The sequence below is a fragment of the Teleopsis dalmanni genome, chromosome 1 (assembly GCF_002237135.1).
Source record: "Teleopsis dalmanni isolate 2A chromosome 1, ASM223713v2, whole genome shotgun sequence".
Classification (NCBI taxonomy): Eukaryota; Metazoa; Arthropoda; class Insecta; order Diptera; family Diopsidae; genus Teleopsis; species Teleopsis dalmanni.
In genome coordinates, this window is record NC_051846.1 from 120,159,975 (window position 1) to 120,187,487 (window position 27,513).

The window sequence follows — 27,513 nt, forward strand, 5'->3', positions numbered from 1 at the left end:
ATTGGTGGGTTCAACCGGATTCTCTTGGGGAGTGTATGGTGCTGTAAATTGGTGACGAATTCCAAGGACTTCGAGAAACTGCTTCAATGCTCTACTATTGAACTGTGATCCATTATCTGTGAGTAGAACCTTTGGGACTGCAACTCTAGCTAATATATTTTTCCGTAATGCCTTCTTCACTCCATTTGTTGTAGCATATTTGAGAGGGATAACTTTGGTCCATTTGCTGAACTTGTTCAAGAGGATCAATGCTACCGTGTTTCCTTTGTATGATCGAATACTGCCCACGGTTTATTTGGTATTTTCGTTAACATAGACTTATTTTATACCACTGACATGAGCCTTATATCCCGAAAAATTCCAGGCCAACAATACTTTGATATCACCCGAAGAATAGCTTTTCTAATCCCAACATGTCCAGCAGTTGGTTTATCGTGGCATTCCCCTATCACTCGTTGTCGCACTTCTGTCGGAACACAATGTTTCCAAACAGGAGAATCATTGTCTCGGTTGCTGCATAATATTCGCTGGTATAAATTGTCATTCTCGATGATGTAGTCTGGGTGTTTTTCTGGATATTCTTGCACTTCGTTTATCCGTCTTTGCAACCAGATACACGAGGTAGGGTTTGTGTCTTGTGCGAACAATGGTAACGGCTGATGTGATAGGGCATCCGCAATTATATTTTGTTTGTCTTTCCGATATTCTATGTCGAATGTATATTGCTGGAGCTCCAGAGTCCATCGAGCGATGCGTCCAGAGGAGTTAATAATTGAGTTCAGACATTTTAGAGCGAGATGGTCCGTAATCATTTTTAATCGGTAACCTTTTAGATATTGACGCATCTTTGTTACTCTCCAAATGATTGCGAGGCATTCAGTAATGGTGTAATTTTTCTCTGCCTTGTTTAATGACCTACTGACATAAGCAATGACTTTCTCTTCCCCTTGGATAATTTGCGTAAGTACAGCCCCCAATCCATTATCACTGGCGTCTGTTTAAAGGTAAAACGCTCAGTAAAATCTGGGCATGTAAGAACCGGAGCAGTAGTTAATTTTTGCTTCAGAGCGTCAAATGCCTCCTGTTGTTCTATCGACCAGATCCATTTTTTTCCCTTTTTTAGCAGTGCTGTCATGGGTTGGATCGTATTTAAAAATTCCGGCACGAATCTTCGATACCATGACGCTATTTCTAGATATCGTCGTAGTTCTTTCAAATTTGTGGGAGGTGCTAATTCCTTTATGGCCGCTATTTTATCTGGGTCGGTGTGGATTCCTTGATTGCTTACAACGTGCCCAAGATATTTGATTTCGTCCATAAAGAATTTGCATTTAGGGATGTTGATTTTAAGCCGTGCCTCTCGCAAACGTCTCAATACTTCTTGTAGATGGCCGTTGAAAGGTGGCAGGTGCTGAGTGTAGGCCAAACGGCATAGCACGCCATTGAAACAGCCCTCTTCCAGGTACAGTAAATGCTGTAAACTTTTTGCTGACTTCGTCCATTGGTATTTGCCAATACCCATTGTTTAAGTCCAGACTGCTAATGTACTTTGCTTCTCGTAGCTGGTCGAGTATATGTTGTATTCGCGGCAGTGGGTATGCATCTGGAATGAAATAGGCATTGAATAGTCCATTATTTTTCTTTTTGACGAGTACTACTGGAGCGCTGTATGGACTGTACGATCGTTCTATACATCCTTTTTCTGGTAGTTCGTTCACTTCTTGATTTAGAATTTTTTGCATTGCTGGATTTCTTGGATGATATCTTTGCTTAATTGATGTATCATTTTTCACTGTTATCTTATGCGTTGTAACCTTATAATTTATGCGTGACCTTATAATTTATATTTTTAGAAGGATTACATTTTTATTTTTTTATAATTTTTATTAAATTAATAATAACTTAATAGTATTGATATTTTATACTAACTTAATAATACCTTAATTTTAAACTTATTAATACCTTAATTTTATTAATACCTTATACTTACATTTTGTTTTGTATATTAGCTAATAATAAACAATTTCAAATATATATATATACATATATATATATATATATATATATATATATATATATATATATATATATTACAACAATAATAAAACCATAATATAATGTAATTTTAACTTATTATAATTAAAGTATAAGATTATAATGAAAAGTTATTAATATAGTTTCGCGTCTTTTATGGCTTCTTTATCCGTCGTTTTCCGATAAGCAAGCACGTCTTCTTTCTTGCTTGTTCCGCACACAACTCGCAACTGCCTATTTGATGTAGATCAGCTGTTAACTTAAAAGTAAGGGCAGACTGCATTTTCGTTATTCTTATCCCACATTCGGCCAATCCTGATAGACATTCGTCTCGAATGACTCCGTTTCGCTATCATCTTCTTCGTATGTGCTCCAAGGTTTCATATATTCGGAGCAAGTGGTTGTGTTCTTCGGTCCTTCGTTTATACCAATCTTGGTTACATCGTAAGTATCGTTAGGCTTTGTATTTATTACCTCGTATGGACCTAAGTATTTTGGCTTTAGTTTGAGACCTGTGCCAAATTGAGTCCGTTTGATTGCTACCATATCGCCTTTTCTGTATTTGACGGCTGGTTTACGTCGAGAGTTAAAATTTTTACGGTTTTCTGCTTGCACTTTCAGGATTTGCGCCTTAGCTGCTACTCTTAGCTCTGTTCGTTCATTTTCGAAAGCAGATACAATTTCTTTATCGAGTAACTCTTTAATTCTGATGTCTTCGATGGTACGCATTTGTACTCCAAACATTAGCTGAAACGGCGTTGTGTTGATACTTCGACAAAATGTTGAGTTTATCACTTGTTGGACATGATCTACGTGCCGGTACCACTTACTTGGATCGTCAGAGCATAGCTTTGAAATTACTGCTATTATGATACTATTTAAACGCTCGACTTGACCATTTACTCTTGGTAAGCCAGTAACACCTAAAACATGCTGTATATTTTGTTGTTCACAGTATTGACGAAATTCTCCGGAACTGTATGCTGGGCCTCTGTCGGAAATAATGCGATAAGGATTTCCAAATGTCGTACTTTGAAGCTTGAGTTTTTGCATAACTTCTTGAGTTGTTGTTGACTTCGTCGGATATAGCCAACAGAATTTCGTGAATGCGTCGATGACTGCAAAAATGTGTTTATACTGCTTACTGGTACCTTCAAGTGGACCAAGGTGATCAACGTGGTAGGTGTGAAGTGGGGTTTCTTCTTTTGGAAGCGGATGTAACAATCCATCCTGCTTGCCACGTTTACGATTGACAATGATGCATTGAATACAATTTGAGATGTGATTCTGTATTTTTTCTTCAAGTTTTAGAATGTAGTAATCTTTTTCAATTATTTCTTTGGTTTTGCGCACAGCAAAATGACCTCGTTCATGTGCTTTTCTGATTATTTCTCGCTGCATATTCCTTGGGATCACAAGAAGTTCGTCGTTATTAATTATCTTGAATAACACGTCTCGTTTCAAGAAAAAGTTTTTATACGTCATTTCCTTTTCGAGCATTTCTCGAATTATATTTAACTCTTCGTCTTGCATTTGGCATTTTTGCACCCTTCTTAGTAAATCATCTTCTATGGATAAAACAGCATATCGGCTAAGAACGTCTACATGTTTCATACGCGACCCGCTTCGATGTTCAACTTCGTAATCATATTCTTGTAATAGGAGCACCCATCGAGCGACTCGTGTACAATGATCTCTTTTTTCAAGCGTTTTAGTGAAAGAGTTACAGTCCGTAACAATTTTAAAATGTATGCCTAGTAAGTATACACGAAATTTCTTAATTGCTTCAATAACAGCTAGAATTTCAAGCTCGTAACTGGAGTATTTTCGTTCGGCATCTGTAGTCTTTTTACTCATGATGGTGAGATCATTTGATTTTCGATCACATGACCCAGAAATTCAACTCGTTTCTTTAGAAAGTGACATTTTTTGAAGTTTATTTCAAGCCCGTAGTCTTTGCATATATTAAAAACCATTTCAAGATTATTATATGCTTCTTCTTCATTGCTTGCTGGAATGATAATGTCGTCTATGTAAGGTAAAGCCATGCCTCGTCGTACCAAGTCTCTAAAAATAGCATTTACATGTCGTTGAAAAACGCCAGGTGAATTTGATAATCCAAAAGGAACTTTCAGAAATTGATACTGTCCATTATGGGTTACGAATAAAGTGTACTTTTGACTTGATTCCGCAATGTCAACGTGGAAAAATCCACGATCTTCAAATTCGTTAACCCATTCTTCGATTGGAATACCGTCTTCTTTTCCAGTAAATATTTTAATTGTGTCTTCAATGTCTTTGAAATTCATTGAAAAGCGCGACACAGTAGGTTCGTCGTCATGAAATTTTTTACGTTGCATTTCGTTACTATTTACTCATTCTGTTGTATGTGTTGTCGCTATCAGTGCCTCTTGTATAGTTGTATTTGATTCTATGCTTTTCTCGTCTTCTTCCATTTCGTCTTGTTCGTCGCTCTCGTCCTCCTCGTCGCTATCGTCTCTTTCATTTAGTAAATGTATTCTGCTTTTATGCAAACTTAAAAAAATATGCTGTTGCAAATTGTCAACTTTAAACTGCAAAGATAACAAACTACAAATGGCAACTAATTCGTCTCGCGTTAGAAATTTTTCAATGTAGGCAAGCTTTTCGATATATCTTTTATCACTTTCACCGTATTCGAAGCCCGAAAATTCCCGAAGCCGTTGCCGGTTGCCTCTGTCGCCTGCATCTTCAAACACAAACTTATGCAGTGCTCTTATTATTTCAGCTCTGCTTGTTTTTAAGTTCTTGGAAATTTTAGTAAAATTGTTTAAGCAAGCCATTTCAGGAATTTCACAATTCACTATTTTGCTCTTGAATTCAAAAAGTTGAGTTGAGCCCCCAAAATGTGGTATTATTACTGTAGTAATATTATAGTTTTATTATTGTTGTAATTTTAACTTATTATAATTAAAGTATAAGATTATAATGAAAAGTTATTAATATAGTTTCGCGTCTTTTATGGCTTCTTTATCCGTCGTTTTCCGATAAGCAAGCACGTCTTCTTTCTTGCTTGTTCCGCACACAACTCGCAACTGCCTATTTGATGTAGATCAGCTGTTAACTTAAAAGTAAGGGCAGAGTTGCATTTTCGTTATTCTTATCCCAAATATATATATATATGTTTTTTATATGTTTTTTGCTTGTGAAGCTACAACGTTGCCATCGTGCTTTCCATGTCTTAATAATGTGGCACCCACAGATAATTATTAAGACATAGAAAGCACGATGGCAACGTGGTAGCTTCACAAGCAAAAAACATATAAAAGCAGAACACAAGTAAACATCACTCCTTTTTGCATTCGAGCCGTCAGCGAACAAGGACACAAGAAGTTATAGTGGAACAAGTAAACCACAATTGGTGGTTTAAACAGAAAACAAAAACGTATAAGTCGTTTTCACGACTAAATAATTAAAGAGATACCAAAAAAAAACAAAATACATATTGCACACATAATTTTTTCATCGGAATTGTTGGCGAATATGAGCATGAAAGAAGTCAGTCAAGAAATAAACAGCCCCAATTTGGCAGGTACATCAGCTCCCCGTCAAGCCGAACAGGGACACAGCGTAGAAGCGATAGGCGTGGTCAAATTACCACCTTTCCTTCACTCTAGTCCCGAATTAAGGTTCACGCAAATCGATGGGTTACTGCCAATGTCAATAGAATAACATCAGATGTCTCCAAATACTACACAGTCATTACGGCAATCGACGCAAATACATTCAGCCAGGTAGCAGACATCGCAAAGAAGCCTCCAGTTTCCGACAAATACGCAACATTAAAAGATGAATTGATCCGACGCTTTGGTAAGTCAAAGCAAAAAGAACTCATTAAATTGTTATGCTATTTGGTCTCAAAAACGCGACACAAACGTTTCAAAGACATATGGATTCCTTATTCAGAAATATTCCTTTTGTTTTCTGTTATCTCGATGACATATTGGTTTTTTCTCGAAACATGCCAGAACATGAAAAACACGTAGAAATTGTGCTAAATAAGCTACAGGAAGCACATCTTGGCGTAAATATTGCTAAATGCGAGTTCGGTGTTGATGAATTGCAGTTCTTGGGTTATTATTTGTCAGCAAGTGGCATGAATCCCCCAGCAGAGCGTGTAGAAACCATTCAAAATTATGTCCGACCCAAGACAATACATGAAATTCGTTAATTTCTTGGAGTTGTCAATTATTATCGTAAGTACATTCCTCGAGCGGCACAGCTACAAGCACCCCTAAGCAGCCTACTGAGAAAATCCAAGAAGAGAGATAAAACAGAAATAGTCTGGACAGCAGATCTAAACACATCATTTGAAAACTGTAAGGCAGGCATATCAACATTAACTCTGCTAGTATTCTTATCACCAACAGCACCTCTTCGTCTTTCAACCGATGCTTCCAGCACCGCAATAGGATCAGTTCTGGAGCAGCGAGTCAATAACCAGTGGAAGATAGTAGCGTTCTTCTCCGCCAAGCCTAAATTGGCAGAAGTAAATTACAGTACATATGACAGATAACTCCTAGCAGTTTACGCATCTATAAAACATTTTCGTCATTTGCTTGAAGGGCGTCATTTTGTCATCCGCACTGACTATAAGCCGGTGACGGTCGCTTTTCAGCAGAAAGCCAATAAGGTATCTCCTCGTCAAATGCGCCATCTGAGTTACATAGCAGAATTCACGACCGAGATCGTGCATGTGTCAGGTGAAGACAACATAGTAGCAGACACACTCTCGCGGATCAACTCGATAGCCATGCCAGAAACTTGCAGCCTAGAGCAGACAAGCAAGCACCAGGACGGTAATGAAGAACTAAAACAGTTGTTGTACACAGGCACGAAATTGCAACTGAAGAAATTGCAGTTGTAATCGAACTTGGAGACATACTGTAATGTCACCACGGGCCAGTTAAGACCATTTATTCCCAAATCTTTACGCAAAGAGGTATTCAACTTAGTGCATTCTTTGGCACATACTGTTTCCAGATCCACAGCGCGACAACTCGCATCAAAATACGTGTGGCCATCAATGCGCAAGGACATAAACACTTGGGTTCGACAGTGTAAAGGTTGTCAACAGTCCAAAATCAATAGGTACAACAGAATGAAGCCAAACAAATTTGCAAAAACCGATCAGCGATTCAACCATGTCCAGCTGGATTAAATTACATTACCAAAATGTCAGGGTTATAGATACGCATTAACCATGATTGACAGGTTTCGTCGATAGCCAGAAGTGACACCCTTAAAAGACATGACCGCAGATACAGTAGCCGTAAATTTCTATGCAACCTGGGTATCCTGGTTTGGTGCGTCGAAAGTAATAACAACAGACCAGGGAACACAATTCGAAGCAGATCTGTTGCAAACTTTGACTGACCTGTTAGGAACTAAACGAATCCGCACTACGCCTTATCATCCAGCAGCGAATGGCATGGTAGAGAGGTTCCACCATACGCTAAAAGCAGCACTAATGGTTACGAGTATCAGTGAAGGAAAACATAGAAGCATCTGCTGCAGAGATGATTTATGGTATCAACCTCCGTCTGCCTGGAGAATTCTTTGAACATAATATCCAATCAACTTCGTCAACGCCTCCTAATCAATCAAATTTCCTAAACAAATTTCGTGAATATTTACGTGAAGTACAACAAACGCCAGCAGCGCATCATAGCCACAGGCGAATTTTCATACACAAAGAACTCAACAATTGCTCACACGTTTTTCTGCGTTCAGATGACATCAGAAAACCACTAGAACCACTAAATACAGGACCGCATAAAGTATTGAACAAAAGAAGTGAACGAGTGTTCACAATTGAAGTAGGTGACAAAAAGTTGGACGTTTCAATCGAAAGATTAAAGCCAGCGTTCCTGGAAAATACAGGTGTTCCATCAGAATTGAAGTTCTTAGAAATCTTGTTAGACAATCCTAGGCCAAAGCATACACACCACCAGTAAGAAGCACGAAGAAAAAAGTTACAATCGCCGAAGACTCGCTTCAATTAAACAACAGTCCATTGCAGTCAGACGTCATAGACAAAAAGAAGGTCACACTCACACGTAGCCTTCATCACAATCCTCCGGCTATCTTCTAAGGGGGAAGTACTGTGGCGGATGTGGCAACCACAGATAATTATTAAGACACGGAAAGCACGATGCCAACGTTGTAACTTCGCAAGCAAAAACATGTAAAAGCAGAACACAAGTAAGCATCACTCTTTTTTGCATTCGAGCCGTCAGCGAACAAGGACACAAGAAGTTATAGTGGAACAAGTAAACCATATATATATATATATATAAATTTGTGTATATATATATATCTATATATATAAATATATATTTATATATATAATATATATATATATATATATATATATATATATATATATATATATATATATATATCAAGTTTTTAAAGAGAATAAATAGAATAAAAGAGTTATTCTTTAAGAGTTGTTACGTTACTTATAATAGTTATAACAAACCGGCTTAAGCACGGAAAAAGCCGATACTCGTATTTCAAATCAGTCATTGTTTTAAGCTTTCACCGAAGAACATGACAATCAATTTGTATATTGCTATTACCTGAACAAATTACATAATATACTTAAATGAAAAAGACCAGAATTGCTCAACAGTGAAAGTGTGAAGTTCTAATACAATAATGCAAGACCTTATACCAGTTTGGTTAAACTGTTACGGGTTGAATGACATATTCTGTGTCTGTTATTTAAATGGCATGTTCTGCATCTGTTATTTGTTTATTTCCGTCTCTACAAAATTTGAATGGCAAAATTTTTGCTTCAAAGTTCAATCAGTTGGTACGTACTATAAGAACGTAGGTTAAAGAGAAATGCATAACCAATCACCTCTGTGTATTTGATAGGAACGAAATAAACAAAAACGGCGAACTTAAGCGAAAAATAGAAAAATCCAATTCAATTAGGTTTTCTACGCAGGCGAATTTAAAATTTTTTTATCAGTTTCAGTATTCAATATGTTTAGCAACATTAGCAATTTGCTTAACATTTTCCTGATCACGATTATTGATATTTCACAATATTTTGTAAATTATTTTTGATTAATTTACTAAAAATGTTTCCTTGTAAAAATAATATAGAACATGTAATGTTACTAACCAAAATTGACTTCAATTTTCAGTACTATTTAAATGTAAAAAAACAGCTGCTTACGTATGCACTAATTGCACTTCAGAAATTTTAATCTGGTTTCTGCTTGAGTTTGTTCAATTTTTTACGGTACTTACTAATAGAATGAACTTTCAAATTAAAATTCTTTTTCAGAAAAATAAAAAAAAAATTATCAGCGTGAAATCCTGCTACAGCCAGAAAGATGGTAGAAATGTTGGAACATAATGGACAATATAAATTCAATAAAATATTTATATTGTATTGTATATATGTAAATACAATTTGCACAAAAGAATTTCATCAAACGTGAATTACTTGGTTTCATTACCAATAAAGAACAAATTACAAAACCTTCAGTGTGTTTGTCTTTATTATTTTTTATTATTCAATGTCGCTATTAGTTATGATATTGAAAATAAGTAAAATATTTCCAGTAATGTAATGAGTTACATGTACTGCTTATGGAATTTTTTATATGGTTAGAACAGGATGTTTTCTTTTTTTATTTTTAATGATTATGTGCAATGTTATGTAGAAAATCCTGGTCACACCACAATTGAAATTGTTGTTGCTTTCAAAGCAAATTAAAAAAATAAGAGTGAGAAAAAAAATGTTGGTATAAATTTAGTTACGCTGACGAGGCTTAGTGTATCTCGTTGATCAAAACAGTGTTGATCAGAAATAAATGGTAACACCTTTTAAGAGCAAATTATTACAAATTTAATACAACTTGGAGAAAAATTCCAGAAAACAACATAGCCAATTTTATATACCACATATAATTGAATTCTTTAATTTTCCGATTTTAAGGAAAGGTGTATACCTTGTTAGTATTGTTAGCAGTTAATATAAAATAAAACAATAATAAATTAACATTTTTAAAGTTTATATGAGTTAATTTTTAGTAATAAATATTTAGCAATAACCAGCTAATGTTCAAAACACAACAACGATGTGTAGACACAGCTACTGTTCTAGGCAAAAAAAAACGATGTGTTGACGCAGCTTATGTTCTAGGCACAATAACGATATGCAGACGCAGTTGCCATTGTGTAAGGCACAATAACAATGTGCAGATGCAGTTAGTGTTCAAGGCACAATAACGATGTGGGGTTTATAGGATGTGGTTATACTAGGCAACGCTACTGTTTTTGGAAAAGCAATGGCCAGGTAAAATTCTTGTGACTGTTCACACCAAATAAACTCTCACCTCCACGTGGTAATCCTGGGTAGCTGTTAAATCCCCATCTGACAGTGTGCTAACGGAAACGGCGGATTGGAACCCTTGATTCCAATTGCAATGGACTGGAATTATTTATGAACAACGATCATTAAGATTGAGCCCAGTAAGGTCTTAATTATGATATACTAGAAGATGTAAAATAAATTTGAATTATGCACTTGGAATGCTGGGGATGTCGTTCTAGAACCTGAGTACTTAGAAGTGACTCTTTATGGAAATGGCTTCTGGTATAATGGTATTCCTGCCGCCGTCCCGAATACAGAACAAAAACAAACCAGCAACATAAAAACAACAATGTTGGAAAAAGATGCTAATAGTGTACCCAACCACGCTGCTAGCATGGCGCGGCTATTGCTGTTGAGACGTTGCAGAACCATTCCTCAAATCGTCGAGATTAGCAGTCAAATCTGACTGTTTCTCCCAAATCTTCCCCTGAATGAAGCAGACGCCAAGATACCCCAGGACAACGACTCGCAAACAGATAAAAAACGCCATAGAAATTAGAAAAAAATGGCGGAAGGCTTAACAGTAAGAGAAGCGGATGATGTAATTCATACTGTACTTGCACAAAAATCTGAAAAGCCTCCACAGAAAAAAGTTACTCTACCACAGGAGTAGAAAAAAAAAAGAAACCGTGCCTTCGAACCAAGGCACCATTATTGGTGAGGAGGTGAGAAGGTACGCGGATATCCTTAGAACCATAAGAATGGACACATCGTTTAAGAAACTTGGCGACTAGGTCAAGCGTGTCTGCAAGACTGCCAAAAATGAGCTGCTTTTGGAGCTCAAAAAGGCTTCAAAAACTAACACTGGTTTTTCAGTCAGCAGTGGAGACTGTGTTTGATGACTCGCTGGAACGCTGCGGAGGACTTAGTGACCGGCAATTCAGTTTCCAAAAGGCACGTTCATTAGGGTGTTCCTTATTTTTCGAGGTGTTGAATTTCTAACGCATAGGTCTTAGTGTTGTTCGTTTGCATCTAAAACACTCGGAAATAAATTTTTACCTTATTTAGAGTACGATAACCAGTGCCGACTTGCATCGAATCATATTCATATATGCTACGCGTGAGTAGCGGTGCTTATTCACAACATTTGTCATTTGTTCTCAATTATTCTCGCGATTAATACGTATTGTTTTACATTTAAAAAAATGGCAGTGGAATTAAGAAGCAATAAAAAATATGTTTTCTTACTTGGTAACGTAATTTATCAAATAACAAGCGCAAAGGCGCCGTTTAATCGTCTTGCAGTACTTTTTTTTAACATTCTCGAAGTTGAATTGTTAGTGAAATCGCTAATCTCGTCATTCGGGAGTGTATTATATTTTGGGAAAAAGTTAGAATCCCTACCAAAGCATTACTTAACTGTGTAAAAAAACTTGTAGATCTTCACCATGCATGGAGGGAGTTGCAAAAAAATTCTGAAAAAATACAAGATATTTACAAGCGCCATGAGGACGACTTTAAGAACAATTTTAATTTGCATAATTTATTTAATATAGCACACGCTGATGCTTTGGAATAGATGAAAATTAAAGAAGATAAGATATTTTGTACAAGAACAAAGAGAACCAGGGCGTCCAGGGTGTTTAGCGGGTGTAGACAAAAAGTAAGCCGAAAAAGAAGAAGGATCAAGATAAAGGAAATTAAATGAAGAGAAAAAAAGATGTGAGCAAATGTGTTTTGAAGGTTTATCGTCATCTGTTACTACGCATGATTCTATTCAAATGCAAGGACATCACGATCAACTTACCAGCTCTGATGATGAAAGCCTTGAGAAACCCTCATCATCCATCTCTCAAATGGTAAATTCTGAAACTACTACAAAAAGAGAAAGGTAAAACTTTATAACACCTAAGTTAGTTGCAACTTCATTATGTCTATATACTTTAGGTTATAGTAGAAAGCACTAGATCTTAGTTGTGATTATTTTTCGATAAATAAATCGTCTATTCAACGTATTCGCACACAGAGTCAAAAAGGTAACGGTGGCGTAGCCACTTCCACAATTACCGATGTTGCAAATGTTGACAATGTAGATTGTTGTTCTTCGAAAACAACTTTCGACGGTGCTTCAGATGCATATTGATTAATTTGATGTGTAAGAGATTGATGATAAATACTAGTCCAATACCTAAATATTGAACTGAAATAACAAACTCTTTCGGTAATAGATTTAGCCAATATGGTGTACTTAGATTTGTTGCCTACCTGTTGGTATGAAAATCTAGTTAACTGTTATTTCATATTTTGTATAAAGCTAGCATCTAATCGTTGGCAGCGTTCATCAAGTAATGCACAACAATCTGACCATTTAAGTGGTTTTCTGTAATCCGAGTGTTCAACTTATTTTAAATCTATTGAATTAAAATGCTCTAAAATATTATTTGCTAATTGTCAAAGTTGAACAGCATCAAGTTTATGACATATGACATTAATGATTTAATTTTTTTTTTTTTATTTATTTTATTTTTTATTTTATTTTATTTATTTTATTTTTTATTTTATTTTAAATGCTTTTTGCTTCATTGTTGAAATTATTTCAGTTGTTGAAATTATTTCAGTTGTTGAAATGAATGTATTGTTGTCCACAAAGTTTAATTTATAACCAGGTCACGTTAAACTGTTCACAGCTATGTTGCATGCTTCAGCAACTATAATAAAGTTAGAGGAATAGGCATGGCGTGGTTTCTCTTATAACTCTAAAAAATTCTTTTGCTTAAAGTAAAAATAAACGGCACGACCGGTCTTGCTTTAGGTTCGATAAGACTTGTAAACAGACCAAAATAGAAATAATCAGAAAAAAGCAGAACGCCCTCGCGTGTAAAATGAAAAAAAAAAAATTGAATCAAGTTTTATGAATTTTAGGACCTGAACGATAACAAACGACTGGTTGACACGTTGCTTTTAGTATTAATCAATTCAAAATTATGAGGTAAACATAACTTAAAAGCAATAAAAATAACATCTAACTTATTTAAGTTCACATATAAAAAAAACTTTAGTGAAAATTTCGTTGATAACTTACCAGTCTCACCGTAGATGCGGACGTTCTTTTCTGCATTTTCCACTAGCAGGTATCGAATTAAAGATCTTTTTAGCAGAGCCTTTTTTCCACTTACACCATATGATCAAACCAACAGAGCCACTGAATTTTAAAAAACTTAACTATGTCAATGTTAAGGTATTGCTCATACAACTAATCATTTCATCAAATTCTATATTCGCTTTCAATGATAAAGGAATCATGCTTTTAAGGCATTCTCATCACTTTTGGTTTTTGTTCTTCTGTATCATATCGCAGAATTGTTACTCGTTACATTTCGAAGTTGTTGTCATTTTTGTTGTTTACGATGGTTCCCAAAAAAACTAAGTCTGTGAAACTTCGAGCTTATAGTTGGCAACAGTAGTATGGATCCTAAGACACTTAAAAAATTTGTTTATTGACAGAAAGCACATTGCTTTTCCCACATTCACCACATGACTTATTTGCTTGGCTTATTTTTTTAAGTTCAAAGAAACCGTACTAATGGCGCGAGTGTACCTTTTGCTAACTACTCTGCTAATTACTTGAATCGGTAAAAGGGAATTCGCCGAAGGATCTAAAAACCATACCTGCACGGGCCTACGAAAAGTGTATGGAAGATTGGGTTAAGCGTTGACATATGTGTATCGCTTCAGAAGAAGCATATTTTGAAGGAGATAAAATAAATTTCGAATAAACTTTAAATTTGTGTGTTTTATTTACAAAATCCGAATACTTTTTGAGCAGAAGGTACAGGCCAGCAATATCAATATTATCAAAATACACTGGTGCTCAGTTTATTGTGTAAATCATTAGATTAACGTTATAACACTTTGTAATGAACTTTGCGATCCCTTATGGAACCACCAATACCCGCTTTATAATCTGAAAGGTGGTTGATTTTACACAGCACAGTTAAAAGGATCTAGTACGTGATAAGATCAATCATCGCAACGAATTTTTTTGTAAAGAACTGAGATTCAAACGTGGTCATACTTTTATTCCAATATATTCTGCAAATAAGCTGATGTGTGCTCTGTATCAGAATATCGCTGCCGTACTTAATTAATTTCGCAGGTAGATCATCTGCACCTTCCGTCTAGTTGTGATTTAGTCCCTATATAGTAATACACAGTTTCTTACTGTTACGTGGTGGAATTTTACTACTATCATTTTGGATTGGGCAATTCAAGAGGATTTCTCCAAAGGCGGAATTGATCTTATCGTAGTAGATAATAGCTCGAAAAAATGTTTTTTGCATATTTTCAGAACATTCTGATTATCTGTATTTTTATTTATGTACACCTCCATTTTGTTTTGCTTGCGACCTTTTGAATCCTATGGTTAGCATAGCTGCTGTCTGTAAGGTATTTTTACATGCTGCGTTCTTCGTAGCATACGACTTGCGATACTTTTTATCGTGCCATTGTTGTGGAGGATTACTAAGAAACTCGTAGCCTTATTTTACTATTTCTACGATGGTTCTGATATAATATATGGGATTGTTATACAATATGAAATCAATGTCTTACCTAGAAAAAATCTAGAATTAAGGAATCTAATAATACATCACCAAATTGAAAAACTGGAAATACTATAATAAATGTGACCGTCGCTTAAAGAATTTCAAAAGTGAATAATTTAATTCAGCAATTATTTACTTTTAATATACATAAGGCAAATACACAAAACATAATTAAATCGGAAAGAAAATTATATAGTGTTATTATCAAAAAACAAAGTGGAATATTTCCAATATTCATATTTACAAATTCGTAAGTTCTTGAATGGAGTATCGAAATAAATATATTTTGTGAATAAGTAAAATCTCGTAGCGAATATATATGTTACAAAAAAAAGTTGTTGTTGTAAATAACGATAAAAATTTTATTGCTTAAAAATTTGATATATCTTCTTTATTTCACTATCCTTATATTATATATATATTCATTCGGGCAAACAAACTCTCTTTGATTGGACTTTAAGAAAGAATTTTTTTGGTTTTTTTATTAAATTGAGAAAAAGTATATTTTTGTTATTCCACAGATCATTAGGTAATTAATTATTATTACAATTAAAAAATTTAAAAAGAGTTATTATTTGTTATTATTTGAGTTATTATTTATTTTATGTTATTTTAACATTTTTAATTATATATTTTTAGACTGGCTACAGTTTCGGCTATGCTTTTGTCGATTTCGCCAATGAAGCAGATTCCCAACGTGCAATTAAAAATTTAAATGGCATTACCGTTCGAAACAAGCGTTTAAAGGTTAGTCAATTTAAAAATTTGAAATATATACATTATGAATTCGAAAAATCTTGTACTTTTTATATTAAAGTGAAAAAGTGTCAGAGATTAATTGAAAAATATTTCTCAAATGTTTGCTCTTTCAGTTCAAACATTCCAATACTCAGAACTTTGTTGATTTGTGAGTATTTCATGTTTTAGTTTTTTGCTGATAATAAAATGAGTGTTTCGAAGTCAGTGACATCAATGACGAAACAAAAAACCAAAACAAAAAAGGACTAAAAATGGAATAATAACAGGTTTCTCCTTAAGTTTAATTTACTCTTAACAACTCAAGTACTCGTACTACAAGGAAATCTGTAAGCAATAAGAAAAAACCAAATAGATATCTTAAACAAATTTAAAGGCAACCAAAAATAAACCAGTCTTGGTAAACATTAGCTTGGCAAGTCCATTAAAACAGCTGTTATCAGTAATTGTTTGTATAACTTCAAGTTAGTAATTAAGGAACAAGAAAAAATACAAGGCTTCTACCCGGAAGATTACAAAACATAAATATACAAAATAGATTACAAAAGATATATTTCTTTAACTGGTTTTTTCATTCAAGCGATTTAACGCCTCTCGTTTATTGTTTATGGGGCTATGCTAAGACGTTATTTATTGATTCTGACTAAACTCATTAACTCTGAGAAGCATTGTAAGCGAATGCTCATGCCACAATTGACGCTATACGGTCACATTTATTGTAAAAAATAGTCAAAAATTGGACTAATCTAATGAACCATATAACTTGTAGCCGCTCAAAAAGTACCCGGATTTTGTAAATAAAACACACAAATTTAAATTTTATTCGAGATTTATTTTATCTCCTTCAAAATATGCTCCTTCTGAAGCATTACACATATACCAATGCCTAACCCAATCTTCCATACACTTTTCGTAGGCCCGTGCAAGTATGGCTTTTAGTTCCTTCAGCGCATTCAATCGACTTGAAACGCTTACCACATAGGGGCAATTTGAGTTTTGAGAACAGGTAAAAAGCGCCATAGATGCTATACGCACTGCACCAGATCTGGCGAATATGGTGCCCGAGCGATGATAGTGGTGCCGTGTGTGGTCATAAAATCGCGTAAAACAAGAGTCATGTGCGATGGACCATTGTCGTGGTGAAGAATCCAATTATTGGCTTTCCACAAATTTGATCTTTTCTTATGGATGGACTCACGCAAATGCCGTGTAACGACGAGGTAACATTCTTTGTTGATGGTATGACCCTCTGACAAGAATTCGTAATGAACAACATCGCGGTAGTCGAAAAAATCAGTGAGCATAACTTTAATTTTCGAGTGAGTTTTGCGCTGTTTTTTTATTTTTGGTTGTTTTCGAAGCGCCATTTGCTCGATTGTTGACTGGTTTCGACGTCTTACTCATAAATCCATGTCTCATCACCTGTTATGATGCGTTTCATGAATGAAGAGTCGTGTCCATGCTCAAAAATTATTTCTTTACACATGTTCTTTCGGTATTCTTTTTGCAAAAAATCAAGGTGTTTCGGAACAAGCTGTAACGCGTCTCATGCCCAATATGTTGTGTAGAATGTGATGAATGGATCCATTTGAGATATTTAAATCACGAGCAATCTCCCTTTCAGTCGTACGACGATCTTCCAGCACAATTTTCTTGATTTTTGCCACGTTTTCTTCGGTATTTGATGTTGATGGACGTCCACAAGGAGGCAAATCTTCGATTACCTCACGACCCTCTTTGAATGATTTATACCACTCATATGCCTGTGTTCGAGACATAGAAGAGTCCCCGTAAACTTTCTGCACCATCTTCAATGCTTCAACACATGAAATTTCGTTCAAAACACAAAATTTCAAACAAACTCGTTGTTCAACTGCATTTTTCATAGTAAAAATCGCTAAATAATGGCGCTCAAATTTGTACCATATGTCAAGAAAGGGTACAAACATAACAAAAAAAAAATTTTTTTGAAAAATGTTTATTATTTAAGGAGTAGTTAACAAAATCCGGGTACGTTTGGAGCAGAAGTCAGTACATATGCCATGAAATTATCTACCAGATTTTAATAAAAAAACTTTTATACCAACTATATTTGTCTTGTATTATAACTTTATGTTCTCATGCAGCTACAAACACACGCGATATATACCAAAACAAAACAGGATTTCATAGTTATTCTTCAAAATTTTGCATCCCTCAATATAGATGAAATCTCAACTATTTTGCTGAAACTGGATCATTGTATGAAAAATATATGTGTAAGATATTTTTTTTTCGATTTTATTTATTATGGATTGAGTGTTCAATTAAATTAATACAATCACGAGTTTTAAAAAAGTACATACATATATTTTATTTATCATTACAACTAAATAATTAATCGAGATTAAAATTAAATAAGATACAAAACAAAACACGTCCGATTCGACTTAGCTGCTATCGCGAATGAAATGTCGCAAAAGTTCTACACAAAGTTGGACGTGTTTTGCGTGTTTTTTGTGCCTTTGCATCCAGCATAATAAATCATTCAAAATTCATTTCTTGTTAAGCAGTGCGTATAGCATCTATGTCGAAGTCGTCGCTAGGAATGGAAACTAACAGAGCTTTTAAATTGAACGTTTGTATACGCCATGTTTTATTTGTAGCTACTCTTGTCAGTCTATCAGCACTAGGATGGAGTTCTATGATTCGACCCAGAACTCATTCATGTGACGGGAAGTGGTCATCCTTGAGGAAAACAAGTTCGTTCAAGCGTAGATTTAAATTTTCGGTATTCCATTTTGAACGTGTCTGTAGATGAAAAAACCAGTCGGATTTCTATCGAACCCAAACTCTGCGTACGATACATCCCAAAATGGCATATTGGTGTTTAAGTGATAAATGGCTTGTAATACCATCGGGACGCGTTTAAAATGTGTCACCTATTAGAAAGTGAGCCGGCGTTAATATAATAATAAATCCTCTGGATCCGAGTTGACCTGACACAATGGTCTACAATTAAGACATGCTTTGATCTGGATCAAAACCATTGATAATTCTTCATATGTTAGCGGTACGCCAAAGATAGTGTTTTACGGATTTAGTATTGACCTCCTATAACCCGCTGAAATTTGGTAATAGTGGAGAAGTAAAATGCTATTGGATTTGCCGATTGGTTAAATAAGCCACTATTACTTGTTCTATATCTGTCTTGCATTGTTGCTGTTGAATTACCCGATTTATTCCAACAAAGTTGGTACCAGAAGCGTTATATATGTCATTACAAATTCTACGACGCCCTATAAAATGTTGTAATGCCTGACGGAAGTAGTCAGAACTCAGGTCGGTTACAGCTTCTAAGTGAATGGCCTTAGTCGCTAAACAAATAAAGATGGCGATATACTCTTTATATTTAGCGTTTTCTCTAAATAGTGATGACTTCAGTACTATAGCTGCGGTGTAATCGACGCCTGTCGCGAAAAATGCCAATATGGAGGATTCATACGATAAAACGGTAACTCACCCATTAGTTGATTTTCTGGCTTAAGTTTACAACGAAAACATGTTACATACCGAAGAATTTGCTGTTTTATCACGTATCGTGCATTCACAATCCAAAACAGTAACGTCAGTATGACAGTGTTAGTTTAATACCACCATGCAGGGTTATATGATGATTTTGTTTGATGATTAATTCGATGACAAAATGATCCTTTGAAAGAATAATTGAATATTTTCTGTTGAACGGTTCATTCACATTTGCAAACCAGTCACGAATTCTCAAAATATCGTCTTCATCATGCCAGGGTACAAAATTGCGTAAATTACTATGATGTGCTAAAGGCCGTGATGCTTTGATTGACTTAATTTCTTCATGGAAAAATGTACAGAAACATTTCGCATGATAATAGTTTGTCTAAATTGTAATTCGGTAAAGGAGAGTGGAACTTGCAAAAGTTGATTGCGATTTTATTTTCGATCATTGAACGTGAAAAGTGAAATATAAGCAAGTAGTTGGTGTTTTGAAAATTATGAAAACTTGGTAGGGAGCGATTTTTCTCTAATGCTGATGTTTGCATATAAGTGTGATCCCTTTAATTCAAAATCTACTGTTGGAATGTTGTCATCTAGAATATAGGTTGACCAGGCTTCTTTTGGAATTTGCAACCATTTTCTACTATTCCACCTTAAATCTAAATCCTTTAACTGCTGAACGATGAGTCCACTTGTGGGGCAATCCGCCGGATTCTCAAAAGTGTTAACATAACACCATTGCGATGCAGAACTCACTCTAAGAATCTGTCCCACTCGATTACTTACAGCTTTTTTCTGCCCATGCAAGTCCCCCTTAAACCAGTGCAAAACGACTTGCGCATCTGTCCAATAGTGTTGGTATACATTAGTAGGAATAGATGTATGTTTCATTACCCAGAAAGTTAGTTGGGTTGCCAATACTGCACCACAACGTTCAATTCTAAAATATAAACTAACCACAAAATGCATGTACTTGAAGCGTAACAAGTTGTGATGATACCCCAGTCATCTTAGTATAATTATGGTTTTCAAGTTTTGTAATTCAGTAAGAAATGCTTGCCATTATTTTTCGAGGTCTGGCGGTAACGGATCATCCCAGTCTTACGATGCTAAATTTTGATCCTCAATTAAGTGTTGATAAGAACACACTGCCTTAAAAATAATTTTTCCTGTTACCTATTCTGGGTTAGGACTGCTCCCTAATGGATCAAATAGTCTTGTGATGATAGACAATACTTTTTGGTTAGTGAATTAACTATATACTATGATATTTGACTTGAATTTGAATTTATTATCGCTATTATGCCACAACATGCCTAATGTTTTAATAGGAATATTGTTTTGATTGTAATAATTTCGTATTCGATAATTGACTGTCTTGCAGACCTTGAAGAATGCGGCGATCATTGCTCCAAAACTTACGCAGATGCATTCCAGTTGACTTTAATACTGCGATAACTTCATCACGAACTTTGTAACATAAAATTTACACTCATAAATTTTACTACACAATAATACAAAACAAAATATATAAAATAATAAAATAAAAAAAAAAGAACAACACACATCAAAAACAATAGAAAACTTGTAAACAACGCACCGTTGCAATTACAAGAACAAATATACTGTTTGCTTCGCACATCGCAGGTATAAAAGGCGAAGCAAAAGCAGTAGACAGGCATTCAGCAAGACATCGAGCTAAGAACAGGTTGCTCCATATTACACGTGCTGAAAACACCAAAAATCGAAATTTACATCTCGATTTCTATTTTTTTTTAAATTTAATAAAAATACACATTTCTATTAAAAATTATTATTAAAAACGAAATTAACATTTCGTTAGTTATAGAAATATAAATTTCTATTTTACTCATAACGAAATCATATTTTCGATAATAAATTATAATTTTTAATACACATTTCTATTAAAAATTATTATTAAAAACGAAATTAACATTTCGTTAGTAATAGAAATATAAATTTCTATTACTCATTTACTCATAACGAAACCATATTTTCGTTAATAAATTACTCGGTAAGGTGATAATAACACATGAATATTATTACCCATACCAAACCCACTGTTTAAAGAAGAAATTCACATTTCTTCAAACCTTTTGTCAGGGGCGTCGAAAGTAACATTTCTACGCCAAATCCATTGTTTAAAGAAGAAATTCACATTTCTTCAAACCTTTTTTCAGGGGCGTCGAAAGTAACATTTCTACGCCAGATCCATTGTGTAAAGGAGAAATTCACATTTCTTCAAACCTTTTGTCAGGGGCGTTGAAATTTACATTTCTACGCCAAATCCATTGTATAAAGAAGAAATTCACATTTCTTCAAACCTCTTGTCAGGGGCGTCGAAATTAACATTTCTACGCCAACTCCATTGTATAAAGAAGAAATTCACATTTTTTCAAACCACATCACCGCACCAACGTCACCATCCACCGTGTATTCACACGTTCCACTGTTCCTAACAAATAAATTTATTGTAGGACTGGACCTGGAATCCGGCGAGCAAAATCCCGGCCAGAAAGGTTCGTTACAATTGGCGCCCGAGCAGGGACAGTGGGAACAAAACTGATCAACATCTTCAGTTGAGTATGGAAGACAAACCAACGGTGGTACCATCAGGAATCAAGGAAGTCACAGGACAAGCAGGCCGTAAAACAGCAGTCGCTTCAACAAGCCCAAAACGATTAACATCAGGAGGTAAATCTTGGATTTACTTCGCTAAAAAGGAGGAACTGGTGAGTTACGCAGACGAGTTCGGATTAGATCCAAGTGGTTCACTGGAGGAACTTCGGAAAAAACTTTCAACGTTCATGGACTCAGAGGCAACTGAGAAAGATACCGCCCGGCTACAGGAACTCGCTAAACTACATATCAGAAGCTCATCACCGGGAGTCATTGAAAATAGACGTCCTTCGATAACTAAGGGAGGAAGTGTAACCATGGCAGAATATCCAGTGATAATCAATCAAGTCAGAAAATGGGGATGCCATTACTCAGAGGAACACGAAATACTACCATTTATAGAACGGATCGAGGAACTGGCGGATATGTACGGAATACATAGGGACTTATTACCGAAGCTAATGCCTGATGTACTAAAAGACAAGGCACTGATCTGGTTCAGGAATAACAACAAGCGATGGACCGAGTGGCCATCATTCAAAGCAGATATATTAGCATTCTTCTTGACACCAAGATACTTCGAACAATTAGAGGACAAAATACGAGCCCGCCTGCAACAACCCAGGGAACTGTTCAGAGATTATGTATTAGCACTGCAGAACATCATGCGGCATTCAAAATACAGCGAAGAAATAAAATTAGAAAGAATCTACTGGAACAGTCGTACCGAGTAGCAATGGTAAATCCGTAGGAAAGGCTTCCAGTCATTATCCGAGCTGTTGACATTAGCTGGGGACCTGGAGGCACTGACCGCTACAGACCGTCAAGTAAGAAATACGTTACCGGCTAAGGAGATCAAAGCAAGAGTGATTGATGCATCTGAAGACAAGATCAAAGATGTCAGGACAGCTTGTTGTCGTTGCGGGCAACAAGGCCACTTGAGGTGGAATTGTCATTTCACAAGCATCTTATATTGCTGGGAATGCGGGAAAAGAGGAAAATGTACAATTGATTGATGCAGGAACCAGGGAAACGAAGTCAGGGTCCATCGACAGAACGGGGCGATGAGACCACAAGACAACACCCCGTCCCACCAGTAGGATGTATGAAGCTCAGTGAATCACGTCTGTCGGCCCAAGTAACTATTAATCAACAAGTCATAAAAGCAACGATCGATACAGGATCCTCGCGAAGTTTCATCAATTCGCAAACGGCAGCAAAACTTAAGGGAAAAATCATCCTTAACTCTGAACCCACACAAGTACGTATGGCGGATGACGGACAACACCCCACTAAGCAACAATTGGCAACATCTATCACGCTCGGGACAAGAACCACAAAGTTAAGATTAATTCTACTACCAAACCTGATCGATGAGGTAACTTTGGGACTGGACTTCTTAGCTGCTATGGGAACCTCATTAACTTGCGGAGGTCAAAATTTACAGTTTAGATATCACAAACACGGGACTACGGTAGCAAACACCATGCAAGTATCAACATCAAAACAAGGAACAATGGAGGTAAAATTCAAGGAATATTTGAAACCGGAATTAGATAAGTTTTCACAGATTAATAGACCCAGTAACATCACGGAACATCGCATTATCATGTGTCACGAGCAACCCATCAAACAACAATATTACCCACGCAACCCGGCGATGCAAGCAATCATCAATGAACATGTTAACGAGCTATTAAAGAACGATTACATCGAACCGTCGAGAAGCGCATACAGTGCTCCAATTGTGTTGGTACGGAAGGAAAATGGCAAGTGGAGGTTCTGTATAGACTATCGTCAACTAAACACACAATCAATCCCCGATGCTTACCCTCTACCTCGCATTCACCACATTTTAGATAGGTTAAGGAATGCCAAATATATCAGCAGTCTGGATCTTCGCGATGGATACTAGCAAATCCCAATGGAACAGAGTAGTAAACAATATACAGCCTTCACCGTGCCCGGTCGCGGATTATTTTAATGGAAAGTGATGCCTTTTGGCCTACATTCTGCGCCCGCCACTTTTCAACGGGCGTTAGATCGAGTAATAGGGGTGGATCTAGAACCTTACGCTTTTGCATATTTGGATGATATAATCGTCACGGGCAACAGCTACGAGGAACACAAAGAAAACCTAAGTACAGTGTTAAGGCGACTTCGCGAAGCAAACCTAAGAATTAACAGTGAAAAGTGCGAGTTCTTCAAGACATCAACGAAATACCTAGGACATGTAAAAAGCGAACAAGGTATACACACTGATCCAGAAAAAGTTGAAGCGATACAAAAATTAAACCCACCGACAAGTCTAAAACAACTACGACAATACATCGGAGTCACTTCATGGTATAGGCGATTCGTGCCAGATTTCTCCAGAATAATACACCCGTTAACCACACTCTTAAAAAAGGGCAAACATTGGAAGTGGAGATCAGAACAACAAGATGCCTTCGACGAGCTCAAAAGGAAACTAACAGAAGCACCAGTTCTCGCTTGTCCAGATTTCAATCTCCCGTTTACTCTCCAGACAGACGCAAGTAACCATGGACTGGGAGCAGTATTAACACAATCCATCAACAACGTCGAACATGTCATTGCCTATGCAAGCCGGCATTTAAACCAAACTGAGGAAAAATATTCAGCCACTGAAAAAGAATGCTTAGCAATAATTTGGGCAATTCGCAAAATGCGACCATACCTCGAAGGATACCAATTTACAATTATCACTGACCACCTGGCACTCAAATGGTTAATCTCAATTAACAACCCAACCGGACGTATTGCCAGATGGGCGTTGGAGTTGCAACAATATCAATTCGAAGTTCAATATCGTAAAGGTAAATTAAATGTCATCGCGGATGCGTTGTCCAGACAACCGGTTGAAAATATTGCGCGAATAGTTCCAAAGTCTAGACAAAGTAATTGTAAGTGGTTCACAAGGAAATTTTAGGAAGTACAGACAAGTCCAGACAGGTTTCCAGATTTCACAATAGCCAATGGTCAACTCTATCGCAGTATCCTTAACTTCACTGATGATGAAAACACGACATGATGGAAGTTATGTGTACCAGCATCATTACGCCCACAAATCTTTAAAGAAAATCATGACAACCCCGCAGCAGGACATCTCGGCATACGGAAGACAATACAGCGTATAACAAGCAGATACTACTGGCCTGGTATGCTCATAGACATTGAGCAATATGTAAAGAACTGCCGTATCTGCTCACAATACAAAGCCAGTCAATTAAAACCGGCAGGCGAAATGCTCACCCAAATACCCGAGGAGCCATGGGCAACTGTTTGTGCAGATTTTGTCGGTCCGCTACCAAGATCGAGCAAGGGGAATACGATGTTACTTGTTTTTTTTTAACCGCTTCAGCAAATGGGTGGAACTGATTCCACTGCGAAAGGCCAGTACCGAAGCCACCATCGTCGCATTCCGAGAAAAAAATCATCGCAAATTTTTGAGTACCCAAGGTGTTGATCACAGATAATGGGCCACAATTCCACAACAAATCCTTCGAAAGCTACATACAAGAAATTGGAGTCAGACATCAGAGAACGGCACCATACTCACTGCAAGAAAATCCCACGGAGCGAGCAAACAAGACAATAAAAACCATGATCGCTCAATATGCAAACAATCGGCATAGGATTCTATACATTTTTTCAATGTCTGCTACAAACAATTTATTGATGTAGTCTCCAATTTATCAAAACTGCCGATAAATCGTTCTGTAACTTAAGATCTGCACATAGAACGTTATTGAATGATCTGCCATTCAATTGTTTACTTTATGCATCAAAAAGCTTCTTTGTTTTGTTGTGAGACTTTCTTCTTTTTAAACTGCATGATGAGGCAATTATTTATTGGTACGTGATTTTGATTAAATTCCCAACGCTGTCCATTAGAATATGCGGCCTGGGAAAGGACGGTTTAATGCAATCTATCTAAATCGACCGAGAGTTTTTTTGCTGATCAAAGTGTAATTTCAATGGAAAACGTACCATATAGTGAAATGAGATTTAATAAAGAAATTTTCGCACCACTGATTCTCAGAGGAAATAATTTTTTACTAATTTATCCAAATTATGTGAAGTATGATGGCAAAACCGGTTCAATGTTTCCAGAGATAATCCACCCCAAATTTTTTTTTTTTTTTGTATAATATTAAGTGCATTAAGTACATACTTTTTATTGCACTATCTTAAAAACTAACTTAAAAGCTAACAAGATATTTATTCAAGTACAATTTATTTTGAAAATTACAAATATTAGAACAAATAATAAAATTGAGTTAAAAAATATAAGTTTGCTATAACTTCAAATTGGATATTATTATGTAATGATAAGGAAGTATAAAAATTAAATTAAAATTAACATTTAATTTAAAATAAAAATAATATATTAAATAAGTTCAGTTAACAACAACTTTTTAAAAACTCTTAAATTACATGCATTTCTGGTTGAACTTGGTAAAGCGTTCCATAATCGGATTGAATGAATAATGAAAAACCTAGTGGTAGCAACAAAATTAAATCTTGGAATTATGAAAAGAATAGATCTTGTGGAACGCATAGGCTGCAAGCAATTATAAAGGTACTCAGGATATTTAGAAGTTTTTAATTTAAACAGAAATAGGCAGATTCGAATATTTAAATACTGTCAATGTCACAACCCAGTATAGCGTTTCTATAAACTGTTAGATGATCCAAACGTTTAAGGCCGTAGACGTATCTAGTACAGCAGTTTACTACAGTTCTCAGTTTAGCAAGGGACTCGTAGTCAAGTTTACAGTGCACCAACGCGGCATAAGTAATTATAGGCAATATTAGTTGTCTGACCAATAAGCCACGGACATGGGCAGGGATATACTTAGCAGATAAATTCAAATATCTGAGGCAAATAAATGATTTCCTAACGACATGATTGATATGATCAAAGGCATGTAGCTTTGAATTCAAATTAAATCCTAGACATTTAACTGATGCACTATATTTAATAATTGAGTTTCCAATAGCTACCGATCGTAATTCGTCTAAGTTTAATTCAGACCTACTAAGCGGCAATATGATGGTTTTATCTGCATTTAGCAGCATATTGTTTTCAACTGCCCAGCGATGTATGCATGTTAAATCTATATTGATCTTTGTGACAATGTCATTTAAATTATCACTCCGACACGAATGATACATTTGTATATCATCAGCATATCCATGTAGCCTCGAAAATTGACATACTGAGAAAACGTCATTAATATAGATCGAAAATAGCAGTGGCCCAAGAATCGATCCTTGAGGAACCCCAGAAAACAGAAGTTTAAAATTTGAAAATTTATTATCAATAACTACTGACTGAGATCTCTCAGTTAAATGACTAAAAATAAATTTAGAAGCTAAACTGGAAAAGTGGGACTTATTTATGAGCTTTTTACAAAGCAAAGCGTGATCAACTCGATCAAATGCTTTTGAAAAATCTAGAAGATATAAGTAAGTAACCAAATCCCTATCATAACTTAATCTAATATCTTCAAGGACTTTCAGCAAGGCAGACGCACAACTATGACCTTTTCTGAAACCAGATTG

General features: G+C 35.8%; 2 protein-coding genes across 2 annotated transcripts in view; one reads left to right on the forward strand and one right to left on the reverse strand.

Annotated features, from left to right (window-relative positions):
- Nucleotides 1–907: 907 nt before the first annotated feature.
- LOC119665781 (uncharacterized mitochondrial protein AtMg00860-like) lies at nt 908–1,522 on the reverse strand. The gene has a single exon (XM_038075027.1). It carries the CDS (start codon nt 1,520–1,522, stop codon nt 908–910), a length of 615 nt encoding a protein of 204 aa, XP_037930955.1.
- A 10,619-nt stretch (nt 1,523–12,141) lies between these two features.
- Nucleotides 12,142–27,513, forward strand: part of LOC119665782 (sex-lethal homolog) — a 248,186-nt gene continuing 232,814 nt past the window's right edge. The window contains exons 1-2 of the mRNA XM_038075028.1: nt 12,142–12,270; nt 15,655–15,762. Of these exons, the coding sequence (XP_037930956.1) occupies nt 12,142–12,270; nt 15,655–15,762 (237 nt within the window). The remainder of the gene's footprint in view (nt 12,271–15,654; nt 15,763–27,513) is intronic.

What these genes read in the sequence shown, in the direction of transcription:
- LOC119665781 (XM_038075027.1), bottom strand. Translation starts at nt 1,522, where the DNA reads ATGGGTATTGGCAAATACCAATGGACGAAGTCAGCAAAAAGTTTACAG.